The 19,946-nt window shown below is 35.9% G+C and overlaps 1 protein-coding gene and 1 non-coding gene across 3 annotated transcripts in view; one reads left to right on the plus strand and one right to left on the minus strand.

Moving 5' to 3' along the window:
- The window catches only part of Fcho2 (FCH and mu domain containing endocytic adaptor 2), a 92,366-nt gene that overhangs the window by 25,255 nt on the left and 47,165 nt on the right, over nt 1–19,946 (minus strand). Inside the window, exons 9-17 of one of the 2 annotated variants that reach the window (XM_027401650.2) lie at nt 13,570–13,614; nt 12,583–12,655; nt 11,926–11,950; nt 7,547–7,604; nt 7,109–7,284; nt 4,726–4,737; nt 4,311–4,335; nt 1,969–2,011; nt 418–512 (exon numbers count right to left, since the gene is read on the minus strand). In XM_027401650.2, coding sequence (XP_027257451.1) covers nt 418–512; nt 1,969–2,011; nt 4,311–4,335; nt 4,726–4,737; nt 7,109–7,284; nt 7,547–7,604; nt 11,926–11,950; nt 12,583–12,655; nt 13,570–13,614 — 552 coding nt within the window. The remainder of the gene's footprint in view (nt 1–417; nt 513–1,968; nt 2,012–4,310; nt 4,336–4,725; nt 4,738–7,108; nt 7,285–7,546; nt 7,605–11,925; nt 11,951–12,582; nt 12,656–13,569; nt 13,615–19,946) is intronic. The other variant, XM_027401651.2, reaches the window with a different exon arrangement.
- LOC113834201 lies at nt 11,013–11,119 on the plus strand. The gene has a single exon (XR_003482578.1). It is a non-coding gene; the product is annotated as a U6 spliceosomal RNA (small nuclear RNA).

A 19,946-nucleotide genomic window follows, 5' to 3' on the forward strand; every position in this document is an offset into this window, starting at 1 on the left:
AAACATATTGTCATATAACTGAAACTAGCACCGAACTAGATTGATATTTCAATCTTGTGCATGAGCTTAACACAGCAGAGGCATTTATACATGAATTACTTATCAGGAGGCATTTTAAATGAGGTTAAACCAAACCCAGTATAAGTGCAAAGTCAATTCCTTCCAATAATCAGAATTTATTTTATAAGGAAAACTATTAATAATACTTGTGTTTCAATGTGTTTGTTTTTAACTGGTGGTGGTAATGATAGAATTCACTATTATTGGATGACAAATTTAAAAAGAAAAGCTTTAGATGATTAAACATAATACATAAATGGAATCAATGAGGGGAAAAAATGCAGCTACTATATTCCCTGAAATAAGACATCTCTTATACATAATTTTATTTTATTGTTTTTGTTTTGTTTTGTTTACCTGATGATGATGACGATGAAGTTAGTGAAGCTGAAGATGAATCAAGAGATGATCCAAACAAGGGGTCCCAAGCAAGTAAATCATTGTTCCCTTTCCTAGTATTTTAAAAATAAAGATTAGCAAGATTATTTTATTAATATAAAACCATTCATTTATTTTTGTTCCACAGAATTCTACAAGTTCGATAATTATGATTAAATAGTTGAACACATTGAGAAATCTAGTCAACAGACTTGCCAACAGCACTAAGCAGAACCAACGATGTAACTTACATTGTTGGATTAGACTCCTTTGATCAGACCTTGCTAGACTCCAACTGAGTACAAAGAATGGTGATTTCAGATTTACAAATGAAGACAAGCAGCAGTCTAAATGAGCTATCCAACAGGCACAGCTAATAGATTCTAACAGTGTGAGTTCTAGCATAGTCTAGAATATAAAATTCAAACCAGTTGAAATTATGAGTAAAATGTAGGCCTACTCTGCTAAAATTATTAATTACAATGACCTAAAAATCACATACTAAATATTTCAACATGCAACAATGCAAACATTTTCTACCTTGTACAAAATCTACTTTAATAGCTACATATGTGACATCCAAAGATTAAGCTTTAAATGCTAAACAACTTATCTTTAAAACCAATAAGTAGCACTGCTGTGTTTATTTAGTGCCTCACGGGTAACAAGTAATCTTTAATTATTAACTTTATTAAGCCAAAGTTTTACTCATGCAAAAATATTAACTCAAAGAAAGTAGTCTTGCCGACATAAGTGAAAAGGGACTCATGGAACTCTGGCTTTTTTTTACGAGCTAGCAAATGGCTACCTGGCTTCTTGCCTTTTCATCTTAATTGAGATACTTCATCTTGAAGCTCATGACATATGGTCCACTTTATAAAGTCATAATCAAGAGTGAAAGGGAAAAATCGAAAAATAAGAAAATTTCCATAAAAAAAATTGAAAACAGATGTGTATAAATCCTATGGTATCAGCATTTGTTAGGAAGTACTAAGGCTCCCAAGGCCAACTGTAGTAAAATGTGTTTTTTAGAAAACCATCATAAGAAGTTTCATGTGAAAAGAAATTAAAATATCTAAAAGCCCCAACATAAATTTTACAGTTCAAAAAACAACACGACTAACACTTAACTGCAGAACTCTAAAAAGAGGACAAAGGAAAACACCAAAAATCTAAGTGTGGTTTTAAAAAAGGATTGAATAGGCATGAGATTTCCATGCAATACAAATATGGATTATGGGGCTACAATGTCAGTCCTTTAAAAGTTGCCCAAAAAGGGACAGAGGGTGGGATGGGGGAGGGAAAAGGAAGAGTTGCCCACACCCACAGAATGTACAAGACTAAAAGTGACCCCTCTGAACTGTGTGTTTTGAGTGACATGTGTCAAGATGTAACAAATGCACTAATCTAGTAAGGGACTTTGAGGAGGAGGCTTGGCATATGTAAGGGGGGCAGGTCTATATAAGGTTTGACCTTAACCTAAAATTGCTCGAAATAATAGTCTATTAAAAGAAATAACAGCAAACTTACTCATTGGGTAAAGAAGATGGCTTTGATTTTGTTAACTCTTCATCTAATTAAAAAATTAAAATATTAGGAAAAATTAATGAGAAGAAAATATCTTAATTAAAATATCCTTTATATACTTACATATTCCAATGCTAAGAACAACTTACAAATTTTGTAATAGAGAAAATAAATATAAACAATTATGGAAAAAAGGTAAACAAGCTGAATTTCTGTTGATCCTCGATTTCTTTCATTAGCTTTACACATGGACTGTTAACTTTAAAAATTTGAAGAACTTGGCATGGTGGATCTCTGTGAGTTCAAAGGCAGCCTGTCTACACACTGAGTTCTAGGATTACATAGAGAGATCTTGTTCTTTTTCTTTTTCCTTTTGTTTTTTTTGTTTTGTTTTTTCCAGACAGGGTTTCTCTGTAGACAGGAGCTTTGTAGACCAGGCTAGCCTCGAGATTTACCTGCCTCTGCCTCCCGATTGCTGGGATTAAAGGTAGGTGCCACCACCACCTGGCTTAGAGATCTTATCTTGAAAACTAAATAAGTAATAAGAAAAAGTAGAAGGAACATTTAAGTATTTGTGTGCATTCTACCTGAGAATTTTAACTGATGAATCCTACAATCAGTTTTCAAGTTCTCAGATTACTACTAATGACTATTACATAATCAATAATGGCCAGCTACTGAATGAGGCCCTACTCTTTTCTGTTGCATTTTGCATTTGTGACATTCTTTTTGTGACATTTGTGACATTATTCACATGTCAGTGAATATAAACTTTCTCCACACCTTATATGTTCTATATCCCCAAGCAACAGGGATGACTACAATGATTCAAAGTGGGTCCTAACTGCAGCACATTACAGAGGAGTACCACACTGTATACTATACTATTTGCACTTGTTTTCCCTTGGCTTGTTCTGGATGTTTGTTCTGTCTCAAAGTGTTTGCTGCACTATCTTCCATCTTGCAGCAACACCACTTAGCCTCATTTTCTCCACAACCTCTGACATATCAAACATTTCTAATGGTAAAATCCTTACTTTTATTTTGGTATTTATTATTAATTCAACTGGTGTTTTCAATTGTGCTAAACTTTTAATCAAGACTGATTCTTATTAAGCATTCTACTTACAAAATTACAAAAATTTCTTATTAAGTCTGATTTACTGTGCATAATTCTGCAAAAAAAATTTTCCCACCCAAAAATTTTTGGTGTTATAAAGTTGCTATTTTGAAATTACAAATAGAAACAATTGTAATATGACTTTAAAATAAGTAAAGCTCAATGTGGTAATATTTTGTTTATGCTATAACAAAGTTATAGCCACACTAGTTAGCAGGCAGGCAGTGGTGGTACACACCTTTAATCCCAACAATCAGGAGACAGGCATATGGATCTCTGTTAGTTCAAAGGCCATCCTGAGCTACACAAAACTGATGCAGTCTAAAAGAGAAACTAAGCTCACACAAAGGTGATCTTATCACTTGGGATTACAGACCCTTAATCCGAACACTAGAGTGATATGGCTGGGTGGAGAGAGGACTAAAGTGGGAGGAGACAGGAGACAGGAGCTCAGGGCAGTCTGAACAATCAATTTGAGCAGTCAGTCTGAGGATGCAGTCTGAGGATTTCTAAGGACAGGATCATCCCTTTGGTATGAGGACTCAGTAGATCTAAGAGGTCTCTCTTATGGCTAGCTCCTTTACTTCTCTGACCTTTCAGCATTTACTCCTATATCTGACTCTGGGTTCTTATTTTTAAGACCTATTAGAACTCTTGCTATCGATTACTATTTTATAAAACATTTTCATAATGCACTCTGCCAAAGTGCTGAGGTTTGAACCCAAGGGCTGTGTACATACTAGGGCATGTTAACAACTGAGTTATATCCCTAGTTCATTTTAATATTCTTTTTTTTTTTTTTTTTTTTTGGTTTGTTTCTTTTCAGGGCAGGGTTTCTCTGTAGCTTTGGAGGCTGTCCAAGAACTAGCTCTTGTAGATCTCGAACTCACAGAGATCTGCCTGCCTCTGCCTCCTGAGTGCTGGGATTAAAGGCGTGCACCACCACCGCCCAGCCCATTTTAATTTCTTAATCAGAACTTATTGTCTAGCCTTGGAGATTTTGGAGAAATTCTATAAGCTATATGAAAGATTAAGGAATGTCTTCAGTACTACATGAAATACTACAGGAAGTTTGTTTTCTACAAAAAGTAAATATCCTTCTAGTCAACCAGTAAGACTGGTAAAACAAAAAGAGTATTAATTCCTTAACTACACAAGGCTGAGACTAACAAGCTGCCTGATACTCTTATAGATATAAAATAACAAATCTCTATGTCAAACTTACTAGATGAATTCCGATTCATCTGTACCTAAAACAGAAATGCAATAATTAAGTATTATTAAACAAATAATTTAACTTGGTAACAAAATATTTGGCAAAATGTTACTAATTAGAACCTAGTTTTAGGATGTCATTATTATATCCACGTAATAGTAAATTGCATTTATGAAAAATGTGTAAAAAAATTCACTAGTTGTAAATGTATCTCTAAATATAAACATGATTTCTATAGTACAGTAATTGAATTTAGAATATAAAATACATGTACCTAATAAAATGTTCTTAAATATTAAGACAGTATCTAAAGCAAAATACTACAAAACTTGCTAATAATCTAAATTTAACAAAATTTTGAGAATCAAATGTTTGATTACATTGATTAAAAGTCAATAGGTGAAATATAAAATCTGGCACTTACTGGACTGTGTCTCTAGCAGTGCATGGAAAGAAAGAAAGACAGTGTTCAGTATAGAATTCAATTCTCTTCACACTTAATAATTTATCTCTTCCTTCCAAATACTACTTAAAATATATACATCTTAAAACACATGGTTAGAAGGAAAAATTATGCAAGTTAACCAAATGGTCAACACAATATATGCAAAGATATCTTTTCAAATCCAACATTCACTATTAAAATTTTTCTTTGACTACTTACTTTCTGGATATGAATTTAATACATATTCACTTAAAAAAAAGGCAAATTACACAAAAGCTTTTAAAAATACCTATAAGCTCAACTGTTCATAAAAAAGTCTGTAACATTTTAATACATATCCATCCCTCTAAGCTTTTGCTTACCTGTATTTTTCATTAGTTATGCTGCTATACAATAAAAACTGTCAATGGTTCACAATTCTCTACTTCACATATATAAGACTCTTTATAAATATATAATAGTCAGTGTTACAATAGTAATGATATAATAAAGCCTCACTTTAGAAATCTTTGAGGCAAGCCCATGAGAATTTAATTATAGAACCTTTGTCCCCTTCCTGTGCTACTGGGTATCAAACCAAGGGCATAGTGCTTGCCTGGCAGATGTTCTACCCATGGTTTGATACCCAAGTGTATGAGTACATGTGCAAGAGAAAACCACTTTCATCTCCAAAACAAATGTATATACAGACTACTATATATTATGTAGAATATATAATTAGGGCCAGGTGTGGTAGCACATGCCTTTAATCTTAGCAGTCAGGAGGCAGACACAGGCAGATCTCTATGAGTTCAAGGCCAGCCTGGTCTACGTAGCAGATGCCAGGTCAGTCCGTCTCAAATTTAGTAAATTAAAATTTAAAAAATAAATTACAACACACACACAAATTAGGTAACATAAAATAGCAAGAACTTCATTATTAAGAAAACCAGCTTTTAAATAATCACACACACACACACACACACACACACACACACACATAAACACACACACACATCCTATTCTAAGACCTTCACTTCTGTAATACTTCTGAATTCACAATATGGTATCATCAATGGCATTATTACTGAAGCATTTGTTATCACTACTGTGTGTGTATGATGCATATGTGTATGAATGCTGGCACACATATGAAAGTCAGTTCACTCCTTCCACAGTGGGATCCAAGAACTCAACTTGGGCTAACATAGCAAGTGCTCTTAACAACTGAGACATTTCAATGGCTACATCATTATTTTATTTCTTCCTCAAATGCAAATGTTATTGTGAAAGGCAATAAAAATGCAAAGAAGAGCTAGGAATGTCACTCAGTGGTAGAGTATTTGTACAGCATAAGCAAGGGCCTGGACTCAATCTCTAGCACTGACTGCAAAAAAATTAAAAAGAATTTTTTTTTTAACACAAAATAGCCAGGCCATTGAAAGTAGCACACACCTTCAATCCCAGCACTCAGGAGGCAAAAGCAAGTAGATCTCTGAGTTTTAAGGCCAGTCTGGTCTACAGAGAGTCCCAGGACAGTCAATCAGAGGGATAGAAAAACTGTCTCAAAAAAACAAAACCAAAAAAGGAAAAAAAAAAAAAAAAAGATTATTTAAAAAATAAAAATCACGCCGGGCAGTGGTGGTGCACGACTTTAATCCCAACACTCGGGAGGCAGAGGCAGGTGGATCTCTGTGAGTTCAAGACCAGCCTGGTCTACAAGAGCTAGTTCCAGGTCAGCCTCCAAATCCACAGAGAAACCATCTGGAAAAAGCAAAAAATAAAAAATAAAAATAAAAATCAAAAAATAATTCCCCAACAAATGTACTTAACTGATGCTCAATTTTTAGGCTTTTTTGTTTACATATTTACTATTCTTAAAGCTGGGCATTGGTGGTGCACGCCTTTAATCCCAGCACTCGGGAGGCAGAGGCAGGTGGATCTCTGTGAATTCAAGGCCAGCATGGACAGGCTCCAAAGCAATACAGAGAAACACTGTCTCAAATAAATAAATAAATAAATGAATGAATAAATAAATAAATAAATAAATAAATAAATAAATAAGTTACTATTCTTAAAATTAACCATGGATGGTCCACCATCTCAGCAGGTTAAAAAATAAAGTACCTGGCACACACAAGCATGATGACCTGAGTTTGATCTCCGGAACCCATGTAAGGGTAAAGTAAGAGAACTGACTCCACAGAGTTGTCCTGACCACCACACATATCCTTTGGTACATGTGCACACTCCCCTCTACACACATCATACACAAGTACACAGTAATAAAAAAAATTTGAAAAATTAAGCACTTGTAGGTAGATGAGGTAAAATAAAAAGGCTTCAATGTACAGTACAAATTGGCTTATGTTCAGATACTTACAGATACTGCTGGGGATAGTGTTATATTCCCTATGGAGACTTTAAGTTCATCCAAAGAAGCCATTGTGTGGTGCAGATTATTAGGGTGTACAGGCTTGATCTCTATCCGGTACCTCTTTGGCTCTTCATCCTCAGAGTCAGAATCACTGGATGAGTAAAAATGGTTCTCTTTGGTATGTGGGTATATGTTAAAGAATTTAGTTTCTAACTTATCCTGAACAGCTGCTTTTCCACTATGTACGAAAAAGAAGAGAGCCTTGTAAGAGCAATATATAACGGACAGGAATAAAACTATTAGCTTTAATTAACAAAGCATATAAAATGAACAGTCGTATCTCAGCCAATTAAAAATAGAAAAGGCTTTAAGTAGTACACTAACTTTATAGCTATGCATATGTCAACACAATCCGATAAGAACACCCAGATCATAAAAGGATATCATTCTGATTTGCTTCTGGTTTAATACTATAACCTTCTTCATCTACATCAGGAATATTCTGCAAAAAAATTGTAAAGAGTTAATATATTGACAACACCAATATTCAGGCACTAAAGGTTAACAACAATTAGTCTAAAATATTACTGAGAGTCAGGTGTGGTACATACATCTTCAACCCCAGGCTTGGGAGGCAGAAGCAGGAGAATCTCTGTGAGTTCCAGGTCAGCCTGGTCTACAAAGTGAGTTCCAAAACAGACAGAGCTACACAGTGAAACCTTTTCTTAAAAAAAAAAAAATTTAAAAAAGAGAGGGAGGGGGAGGGAGGGAGGGAGGGAGGGAGGGAGGGAGGGAGGAAGGAAGGGAGGGAGGGAGGGGAGGGGAAAAGAAAATGGAGGAACTAAATCATTTTATCAAATTCCAGGAGATTAATGAAATTATTAACACTGGAAAATAACATCTCTTTAGTTATTAGATTCAAATCATACTCCATGCCTCAAAAATCTGAAGAAAAACTTACAACATGCAATAAGATAATCACAACGCATAATTTCAGGGCAAGAAGCTGCCAAGGTAGGGTACAAGAACAGATGGTTCAGTGGTTAAGAGCACACACTAGAAGCTAGAGGACCCTAGTTTGGTTCCTAACATCCACATTGAGCAGCTTACAACTTCTGGTAACTCCAACTCAAAAGGATCTGATACCCCAGACTCTACATGCATGTGTCCCCCCTATAGATACAGATACATATATATAATTAATTTTAAAAAGTAAATCCTTAAGAAAAGAGAAATAGCCAAGGTGAAATCCCATTCAGAATGTTCAAGATCTGTATTTCTGCTGAATCAAGAATAAGTGACTTTAAAATAAACTATGGCCAGGCTAAGTATTATTTCAATGCCATAAGAAACTATATGGAAATTCAACCAACCAACCAACCAAAGTATATATACTGTGAGGGAGCTCAAGAGTCAATACAAAGTTTTATAATCTCTGCTGGGGACAATGGCACCAAAAAAAGCAATCTATACTCCCTTAAGCAACCTCTGAAAGATGAAGTGCATCAAATTAGTTTTCAAATTACATGTATATTTTAAAAAGAAACATGAAATGAACAATATTTTACCTACAAAGCAGCTTATTGATAGTTTTAAAAAATAAACAGAAGAGCCAGATGTGGTGGCACATGCTTTTAATCCCAGTACTTGGGAGGGAAATGGATCTCTGTGAATTCAAGGCCAGTCTGGTCTACAAAGTAAGTTTCAGGACAGCCAGGCTATGTACAGAGACCTTGCCTCAAATAAATTAAATAAATAAATAAATAAATAAATAAATAATGAATAAATGGTGAGGTCATGCATAGCTCATATGTAAGTAACAGTAACTGGCCATAAACAAAATGAAGCAACAAAAAAATGTGTATCATTCCTGCTAATCAGGGCATTCATTCTGCCCAAAGTAACCAACCAATTACTTCTTGATATGTTTTATTTTGAAACTTATCCTTTGGAAATGCTTTATTTCTAAAACAGCAATCACTTAAGAGATCACACTTAGTTTTACTAATTTCTTTCCATACGGACAGATAGAGATCTAGATCAACCTAATTCTTTATAAAACCTGAAATATAAATAGTTTATTTAACCAGTTCTTGTTTGATGAATATTTTGGTGCTCCAGTATTTTACTAATAATTTTTCTTAATATAAAATCTGAAAAATAAAAACATGTATCTTCCCCCCTCTAGTTTGTATACATGCATGTACCTCAATCAAGAAGATGTATATATATACTGTAAACAGATACAGATTTTATATGAATACAGTCATAATAGTATATACTGAGCAGAAAGCTATTAGCTTTAAAATAATGTATACCTCTTATTTGGGGAGATACTGCCTAACTATCCAGAAAACAGATTGCCCCAATTTATAATAGTGCATATGCAAGGCATGTGCATGTCAATATCTCTGCCTATTAACTTAAAAATAATGTGTATTTCTTATTTGGGAGATATTACCAAAATTATCCAGAAAACAGATTGCCCCAATTTATATTAATGCATATGCATGGCATGTGTTTGTCAATATTTCTGCCAATATTATGAGAGACTGCCATGTGTGTTTCATTTTGCATTATCTCTAAATAACATTATAGTTATTCACTACTTATATTTCTTTGGAAGAAAACTGCTTTTTGTTTTCTTTTTAAATTAATCTGTTTTACATTCTAATCCAAGTTCACCTTTCCTCCTCTCCTCCCATCCGCTCCACGGAGAGGGTAAGGTCTCCCCTAGGAAGTCTACTAAGCCTGTCCAAGGCAGTCTAGCTGAGGCAAGACCAAGGCTGATAACTAAGCGGAGAAGTCCTCTTTTCCAGATGTTGCTATGTAGAAAACTGCTTCTTTTACTGAACTGACTTAAATTAAAAAAAAAAAAGTTCCAGGGACAGGAGAGATGTCTCAGTGGTTAAAAGCACTGACTCTTCTTCCAGAGATCCTGAGCTCAATTCCTGGCAACCACATGGTGGCTCAAAACCACCTTGAATGAGATCTGGTGCCCTCTGCTGGCATACAGGCAGAAGACTGTATACATAATAAATACATAAAATCTTAAAAAGGAAGGAAGGAAGGAAGGAAGGAAGGAAGGAATCTTTAAAAAAAAAAGTTCCTTAGTTGCTGGTATCCTTTAATATGTACTGCCAATATGGTAATACAAAACCCATTATGGTACTTTTTCTTCTAGCTTAACAAGATTTTCATTTCTATAGTCAAATTTACCAATCTCTTCTTCCATAGCATCAGAACACCATGTTCTTTTTAGACTTTTCCTAAAGTCTGATAATTAAAATTGGATAATGATCATTGTGTCACTTAGCTGAAAGAATGAAAAAGGTAATTATACATACATATACAAAATACTTAAGATAGAAAAGGGTCTAATCGAAATTTGCAACCATCGAATGCTATAATTTCAAAATAAATACACGATGAGAACTATAGTAAATAAACACATCTGCTAACTTCATTAATCACTTAAGCTCCTCTAGTGACTTTTCACTCTTAATTTTCACATAGATTTTTTTAAAAGGGTTTATTAGTTTTATTTGTGTGTATGTGTGTGTCCCTGCATGAGTTTATGTGTACCATGTGTGTGCAGACAGAGAAGGCCTGAGGGCAATGGATACCCTAGAACTGGAGTTAAAGACAGCTGTTATTTGCCTGAAGTAGGGCTAGGAACCAAATGTGGGTCTTTTGCAAGAGCAGCACATGCTCTGAACCACTGAGCTATCTCTCCAGCCTCAATTTTCAAATAAAGTTATTAATAAACTACAACTGTTGTACTTGAAAGCTGAAATAGAAGATAAAAATACCAGTTTATCTAAGTTACATAAAACAGTGTTTTTTTCAAAATACTTTCACTTCTTTATTTTGTTACAAGACTACATTTAGGATTAAAATATTTCAAAGAGTGCTCGCTTCGGCAGCACATATACTAAAATTGGAATGATACAGAGAAGATTAGCATGGCCCCTGCGCAAGGATGACACGCAAATTCGTGAAGCGTTCCATATTTTTAAATAAAATCTTTAAAAAAAAAAAATTTCAAAGAAAGAAAAAGAAACCAAACCAAAAACAAAAGCAAAACAAAAAAGCAAGAATATTCAAACTCTTACACTAATCAACACAATCAGTGTCTAATAAAAACCACGTCTGTTTACACATTACCTCCAGCATTTGGTATATCTACTCTTACACTAGACCCACTCTGAGCTCAATTTGTTATCTACTTTATTTATAAAAAGCACATTTGACAAAGAAATAGAAACAAACCTTACAAACACACACACACACACACACACACACACACACACACACACACACACACACACACACACGCGCGCGCGCGCAGCCCTAGAAAAATGGTGATGGTGACCATAATTGTTGATATAGTTTCCAAAATGAAGTCTTAAATGAAAACCAAACACATGAACAGGAAAACTATCTTTTAAGATGGGTGGCAGTGGCTCACACCTTTAATCCCAGCACTTGGAAGGCAGAGGCAGGCAGATCTCTCAGTGCTAAGCCAGCCTGGTCTACAGAGCAAGTTCCAAGACAGCCAGGGCTATTACACAGAGAAACCTGACTCAAAAGAAAAAGGAAAAAGAAAAAAGAAAAAAGACTATCTTAAAAAAAGAAAAGGAAAAAAACTAAATAGCAGAAAAGCATACAACAATGTAAAACTGAGATGCACCTTTAAAATTATTTTAGCAGCAAATTATTTCATGGTATTTTTCTTTGAAGACTGGCAAAAAAGTCAAATATGATTTTTTAAATGACAATGCCTACTTTAAATTGTCTGTAATAAAATTAAAATTACTTACAAGTGAATCTGCATCAGGACATTCCCTGTTTAAAAAAAAATGAAGTATTACAAGATTCAACTATTTAAACTATCTGCTAATTATACCATATTTAGAATATATCTTAGTATTTAAATAGCTTTTGTTTGAATTCCATAACAATATTTTAAGAAATCGTCATGAAGATTAAAATATCAACTTATTTTAAAATTCAAAAGTGACCTCCTCATCTCAAAAGTAACTGTTAACAACATGAACAGCTCCCACATAATCTAGAATGCTTGTAGCTGCACTTCTCTAGGAATATACTCACCAGTGTGATCAATGAAGCTATCTGTTCTACAGGGCTCTCGAGCAGCACTTACATTTTTAAAGCCTTACTGGGGGGAGGGGGCAGGACAACCTGCAGGACTGGCTTCTGTTTTTCTACATGTGGGTCCTGGACACATCAGCTCTCATCTGTAATGTCTTCAAATTGTAATGTAGTAAATCAAAAAAGTTAATGCTATGAACTAAAATCAGAGAAACTGGCAAATCTAGTTGTTCAGAAGGGTTTTTTCTTCTTCCAGTTTAGACATATACTTTGAATACTTTAAAAAAGACCCTTTCTTTTCAAAATCAAAACAATTCTTAATCATTTAGAAACAAAAGGATTTAGGCAATATTTAAAATACTTACACAGACTCTGCATCCTTTTCCTTTTTAATTATTCCAGGCAAAGCAAAAGTCTTTCTTTTCCTTGGTTTTATGCCTTTAACATAAATGTACATTGTAATAGAAATGAAGCTGTTCTTGATAAGGATATAAAACAAAAACTCAAATTTTTTCATGACAAATGAACTTCAGAAAGAAGAAATAAAAGCATCTTCAGGACAGTAGTATGCACCTGTAATCCTAGCACTCTAGAAGCTGGAGTGGAAGGTTTTAAGTTTGTTACTAGCCCAGGATACATGGCAAAATCTTTCCCAAAAAATCCTAATAAATGTATGGATGAATGAATAAATGAATGAATGAATGAATGAATGAGCAAACAAACAACATAAAAAGCATCAATTAGTAAAGCCTACAACCTATACCATTCAGAGTGTTTCAACTTTTATGTAATGCAATATGGCTCATTAAAGGATTATAGAATATCCACTTAAAGAAATTCTCTTTTCTTCTGGTAAATATTCCCTTTGTAACTTCAGATAAAATGAGCATATGAAGATATATTAAAACTAATAAAAAAAATTGCCACATGCCTTTAATCCCAGCACTAGGGAGGCAAAAGCAGGTGGATCTCTAAGAGTTCGAGGCCAGCCTGGTCTACAGAGCAAATTCTAGGATGAGGAAGAGGAAGAAGAGTAAGAGGAATAGGAGGAGGAAGAAAAACAAGAGGAAGAAGAGGAAGAGGAAGAAAGAAGAAGGAAGAAGGAATATGGAGGAGGAGGTGGAAGAGGTACATAATTCATTGCCATGTATTTTTAAAAGTATTATCTTGGGCTATGGGTGTGGCTCACTAGTAGAGTACAAGTTAGCCTCTGGGTTCAGTACCCAAGACCATTAAATACATGTATTTTAACACTGTACTAGCATCAATAGACAGCAGTCCCTTTCTATTTGCTCAACAAGCAGGAAACACTAGTGCCCATATAGTCAGTATATTATAAACAGTAAACTTACCTTCAACTGCACTAGCAGGGTCACACTCCTCAAATTCAATAAGGCCTGGGTTGGAGAAGAAAAACTTGCTTTAAAAAATAATTACCAAACTGTATTAACTTTGAATTTTTAATTGAAAATATTTATTTATTAATACTATGTGTGTCTATCTGACATGTAAGTACAGGCACACATGTGAAGTCAGGGTTTCTTTGCATTTTGCTGAGGAAAGGTCTCCATCTATCTGCTGCACTTTGTATTCCAGGCTGGCTCGGGAGTATACTGATGCACAACACTGCATAAGCTTTCTTCCAGGGATTCCAGGGACAGAACTCAGGTTGTCAGGCTTGAGTTGCAAGTGCTCCTAGCTGCTGTGTCATCTCACCAACCTGACAAGACACCCTTTATAAATCATGCTATAATATGTTACAGTGCTGTTACCATACAGGTATATGTGAAAGAGTGAGAGAACTGGCAGGTACAAGCAGAGGTCAGAGCACAACTTTAAGGAATTGGTTCTTCCACCCTGGTTCCAAGGCTCAAACTCAGGTTGTCAGGCTTATATAGTAATACTTCTACCTGCTGAGCCATCTCACTGGGGCTCAGTAATATCTTTTAAAATATTTTTTTTTATTTTGTGTGACTACCTGCATATGTGGATATATACCATACATGTCTGGTGCCTGAGGAAGACAGAAGAGGGTGTCAAATCCCCCTGGAACTAGAGTTACAGAAAGTTGTGAGCTGCTATTTGGATGACTTTCAGGTCATCTGAAAGAGCAGCAAGTGCCCTTAACTATTGAGACATCTCTCCCAGTCCCGCAGTAATAACTCTTAATTAAATAATCCTAACTTAAAAAGAAAAAAAGCAAAAACTAAAAAACAAAACAAAGGAAAAAGTAAGGACTGAAAAAATGGCTCATCAGATAAAGATGCTTGCCACCAAGGCTGACTACCTTTGTTTGATTCCTGGAACCCACACGGTAGAAATGGAGAAAGAGAATTGACTTCTGTAAGTTTTTCTCTGACCTCCACAAGTATACCATGGGGTGCATGCCCCCGCACACATACAACATAAGTGAATGTAAATTAAAAATTAAAAACTGAGACTAATACAATAATTTCCTAGAAACTCTTTCTAGGTTACACCACAGAACACACATATTTTCTGCTTTCAAAGACCTTGCAGCACAGGTAGTAGAGAAAAAAGCAGTAAAGGCAGGTGCCGAATCCTTGGCTGTGCTCATGGGAAAGGATAAGAAAACAGTAATAGAGGACATGCTTGGCACCTTGTCTGTCCCATTCTTTATTCTATCAATTCCTAGAATTGCTTAGCAATTACTAAGACTTAGCAAATACTAAGTCTTCAGTTGCGTAAGTAATTACATCAGTAGGTGGTCACCCTAGGATCAAAAATCCAGATCTCCAATTGTATTAGAAGGCCAAGATATAGTACAGTTTGCAGGCAATGGAAAGATCTTTTTTGAGATGGGGTCTTAACTATGTAGCTCTGGCTGAGCTGAAACTCACTATGTAGACCAGACTAGCTTTGGACTCAAAGAAGATTCACCTGCTTCTGCCTACCAAATGATGGAATTAAAGGCATGCACCACACCTCACCTAAAGAAAATAGTTTTAATGTGAAAAGGACATTCATACACATAACCTGGCAAGGTGTTGTGCTAGAAAAATTAATTTAGTGCTACTAAGAGGAATGGATGTATGGCAGAACAAGAAATGATAATGTAAACTCGGACAGAAAGTAATTAAAATAGTTCTTAGCCAGGCGTTGGTTGCGCACGCATTTAATCCCAGCACTTGGGAGGCAGAGGCAGGCGGATCTCCGTGAGTTCAAGGCCAGCCTGGTCTCCAGAGCGAGTGATAGGATAGGCTCCAAAGCTACACAGAGAAACCCTGTCTCGAGAAACCAAAGGGGGGAAAAAAAAAAAACATAGACTATGAACGTGGGTGTCAGTGAGGAGGCCTTGGAAATGTACCGGGCCTCTTGTAATAGATCAGTACTTATCCCTAGCATAGGAATGGATTTGGGGAGCCCATTCCACACAGAGGGATACTCCCTGACCCTAGACACATGGTGGAAGGCCTAGGCCCTGTCCCAAAGGATATGACCAACTCTGAAGACCCCTATGGAAGGCCTCACCCTCCCTGGAGAGCAGAAAGGGTGTGGGATAGGGTGTTAGTGGGGGGAGGGGGAAAGGCAAGGGAGGAGGAGAGGGAGAGGGAACTGGGATTGACATGTAAAACAAGCTTGTTTCTAATTTCAATTTTTAAAATGGAGAAAAAAAAAACCAACATAGACTAAATGATCCCTCTCCCTTATCACCTTATTCTTTGGTTCTTGTTTCTCTTCAAATTGGATTACCACTGCTCATTCCCAAATAAGTAAAATAGTCCACAAAAGAAGCAGATAAAGTCCTAACCAATGAATTACCAATATCTTCATATTTCTACATCATAATTCTATAACATGACTAAGAAGTTTATCACTTATACTCAAAACAGCCTTAAAAGGTCAAAAAATTCAGGAGTGGTTGCCCAGATCTGGAAACTGGGCACCCACTTAACAAAAGGGCTTAGAGCTTGTCCTTAGAATTTTTTTTTTAGAGCTCTGCTAACATTACAATGAGATGAAAACAGACAGGAAGGAAAGGGACTTAAGTATGCACATCACATATTTAACAAACAGTTCACATTTACCCTGGAATTAACCCTAAATCTCAAGCCATCAACAGCAAATTTACAACTATACCATTAAAAACTGCCTTAAGGGGCTGGAGAGAAGTTCAGCAGTTTTGAGCACTTAATGTTCTTGCAAAGATCTGGGTTCAATTCCTACTACTCTCATGGTGGCATACAAACCACCTGTTATTAAAATTCCAGCACATCTGACTGCATATAAAAATAAAATAAATGAATGATTATTGTGGTTTTTCCATAAATGAATGAATATTAAGTTTCTTCCATAAAAAGATACAATGAAATAAATGACTCAAACCTCAGTATGTCATGGCTATCCAAATCAAGTACTATTCCACAAATTCCCAACTAAAGAACACTTGATTCAAATTAGAGCCAAGACAAAACACACAGAACATGCAACCACACACTCCAAGTCAAATGAAGGAGCATGTGTTTGTTGTGTAGGAAGAAGAACAGAGAGATGTCTAACACTCATTTTCAAGTTTGCTACTGGGCTTGCCAGATTCCTGGGATAAGGAGCCAGGCAAACTAGCAGTGAAATAACACCAGGCTCCAGCTATTGTGGGACTTGAGTTCTACTTCTATCACTTGGTTCCTAGCTAGTTAGTAACTTACTGTAAATATAGGGTAATTCATTTATATTGCTTATGAAAGGGGAATGCTTAGGAATGCCTTTTGTAACATATGAGCTCTCTATCTATCTATCTATCTATCTATCTATCTATCTATCTATCTACACACACACACACACACACACACACACACACACACACACACACACACACATTTTTCCTTTTCTCTTTTGCTAAACCATTTGAAAACTACAGATAACAGGGATATCTATTTCAGTAAAGGACCTGTGGAAATAATTTCTTTAATTAGGTGGTTTCAAACCCCATCTGGCCATCAGAAACTCCTAGTACAACACTTTTCAACCAATGATACAAGTTATGACCATCTGGAGGATTTGTCAAACCATGTATCGCTAGGCTCCAACCCCAGAGAATCCTAGTCAAGTCCAGGGTAGCATTTAAGAGTCTGAAATTTGATGGTTCAAGAATCTCTCTAGAGAAGTATAGTTCCAGAGGACATTGGGGTTGTTATTGCTCAGTAAGTCTAGACAAGGCTTCCCCAGCTATCCTGTATACAAACTACCCAGGGATCTTATGGAAATACATACTCATTTTGTTTTTTTGTTTGTTTGTTTGGTTGGTTGGTTTTAGAGACAGGGTTTCTCTGTGTAGCCCTAGCTGTCCTGGAACTCACTCTGTAGACCAAACTGGCCTTGAACTCAAGAGATCTGCCTGCCTCTGCCTCCTAAGATGGGTCTAAAGGTGTGTGCCACCACTGCCAGGTCAGTGATTCTGTATTTTAACAAATATCCACCTGACTTAGTGCTACAGTTTCTTGACAATCATTGAAAGCTAAATGGGCTGAGGAACACTGATTAAAATATAATGATTTAAGCTGGGCGGTGGTGAAGCACGCCTTTAATCCCAGCACTCGGGAGGCCTGGTCTACAAGAGCTAGTTCCAGGACAGCCTCCAAAGCCACAGAAAAACCCTGTTTCAAAACCCACCCTCCCCCCAAAAAATAATGATTTAAAAAACATAGTCTTCAAACTAGATCAGTAAAAACAATTTCTAGGCTGACATAATTTGCAATTTTAAAAAAAATACTATAGTCTTAATTTGAACACCCTTAATAATTAACCAAGTTCTGTGTTTGTTGTGTTTTTATTTTTCTTATTATTTTTTTTTGCATTCAACTATTTTAAGTACCCAAAGCTTAAAATTTTTGTTGTTATTGTTCTGGCTGTTAAAATTATATATTTTGGACCAGGCATGCAGGCACATGCCTTTAAGCCCAGCACTGAGAGGAGAGACAGGCAAATCTTTTAAGTTCCAGCCCAGCCAAAGCTACAGTGTCTCAAAATCAGAACAAACAAAACAAAACACCATTATTTTTAGGTATAGTGGCACACACTTATAATCCTACTACTTAGGAATGCTGAGGCAAGAGTTATCTGTAATTTGAGGCCAGCCTGAGCTGTATACATTAAAACCCTATTGAAAAAATTAAGTAACTAATTAAAAGTAAAAATAGAGCTGTGGGGCTGGAAAGATGGCTCAGAGGTTAAAAGCACAGGCTGCTCTTCCAGAGGTCCTGAGTTCAATTCCCAGCAAGCATATGGTGGTTCACAACCATCTGTAATGACATCTGGTGCCCTCTTCTGGCCTGCAGGCATATATGCAGACAGCATGCTGTATACATAATAAATGAATAAATCTTAAAAAAAAAAAAATAGAGCTGTGGAAGTATAGGCCTTTAATCCCACCACTCTAGATGCAGAGGCAGGCAGATCTCTGAGCAGGAGGCCAGCTTGGTCAACAAGGAAAACCCCAAGCCAGCCAGGGCTATAATAATGAGACCTTGTCTTAAAATGGAATAAAATAAAAATTAGAAATAATAATGGCTAGTGAAATAGCTAGGCAGGTAAAGGGGCTTGCTAGCTACCAAGCCTGACAACCCGAGTTAGACCCCCAGGACCACATGACAGAAGCAGAGAATCAACTCTCTTAAGTTGTATTTGAAAAATGAATAGAATAATAGGGTAGAAGTGTCCTAGGCTTTGGGGCCATGAATACACAAAGTCCAGAAGTATAAAACGGATGCTGTCAGGTGGTGGTGGCCCACGCCTTTTAGTTCCAGCACTCAGGAAGCAGAGGAAGGCATATTTCTGAGTTGCCAGCCTGGTCTACAGAGTGAGTTCTAGGACAGCCAAGGCTACACAGTGAAACCCTGTCTCAACACCCCTCTTCCCACCCCCAAAAAAAGGAAGAGAAAAAAGAAAAAGAAAAAACACAAAAATTTTTTTCTTTTTATTTTTTTCCTCTTATCTTAAGAGTAATTTTTTGCCAGGTGGTGATGGTACACTCCTCCAGCACTCAAGAGATAAAGGAAGACACATCTCTAGAGTTGGAAGCCTGCCTGGTCTATGGAGTGAATTCTAGGACAGCCAAGGCTATACAGAGAATCCCAGTCTCAAAAAACAAAATAACAACAAAGCAATTTTAAAAATCTGGGTTATAAAAGATATAAATCTAATGTTTTTTCTAGTTCTAATTCTCTCATGAATCTTTTGGTTCTGGTGGTAGCTAAGTACATAAAATATATTCAGTACTAAAAGTGTAAACTTTTGTACAAAGCTCCATGTTTTTCAATTCCAAATACCTATTTGTTCACACAGTTGTACAAACTTAGGGTCTGGTTAATTTGGGTATGTGAAATTTCTATTTATTTGCAAATATTTTATTATAAAATTTAAAAGAATTCTAGGGAGGGTCATGATGAACAATAAGTTCTCTAGGTTTGGTATTTAATCAAATCTTCAAGGGGCCTAGAAAGATGACCTATTTTGAGTTGTATTTTTCAACAAGTTTTTGTTTTACATAATTTGTAGTGTGTCTAATACAGAAGCTGAAATAGTCCAGGCAGCTAAACTAACCCACTAATTTCATGTACGATCAGAGGAAGATTATTTTCTCCTTTTTCTTCATGGCTATTTGTTTTTACAACACCCTTTGTCAAGCTTCTCCTATTTGTATTTTTACTTTCAAAGATCTATATCTTTGACATTAGAGTACTTAGGGCTCTTTCTTCAGCTAGAAGCCAAG

This window comes from Cricetulus griseus, chromosome 2 (genome assembly GCF_003668045.3).
Source record: "Cricetulus griseus strain 17A/GY chromosome 2, alternate assembly CriGri-PICRH-1.0, whole genome shotgun sequence".
Taxonomy (NCBI): domain Eukaryota; kingdom Metazoa; phylum Chordata; class Mammalia; order Rodentia; family Cricetidae; genus Cricetulus; species Cricetulus griseus.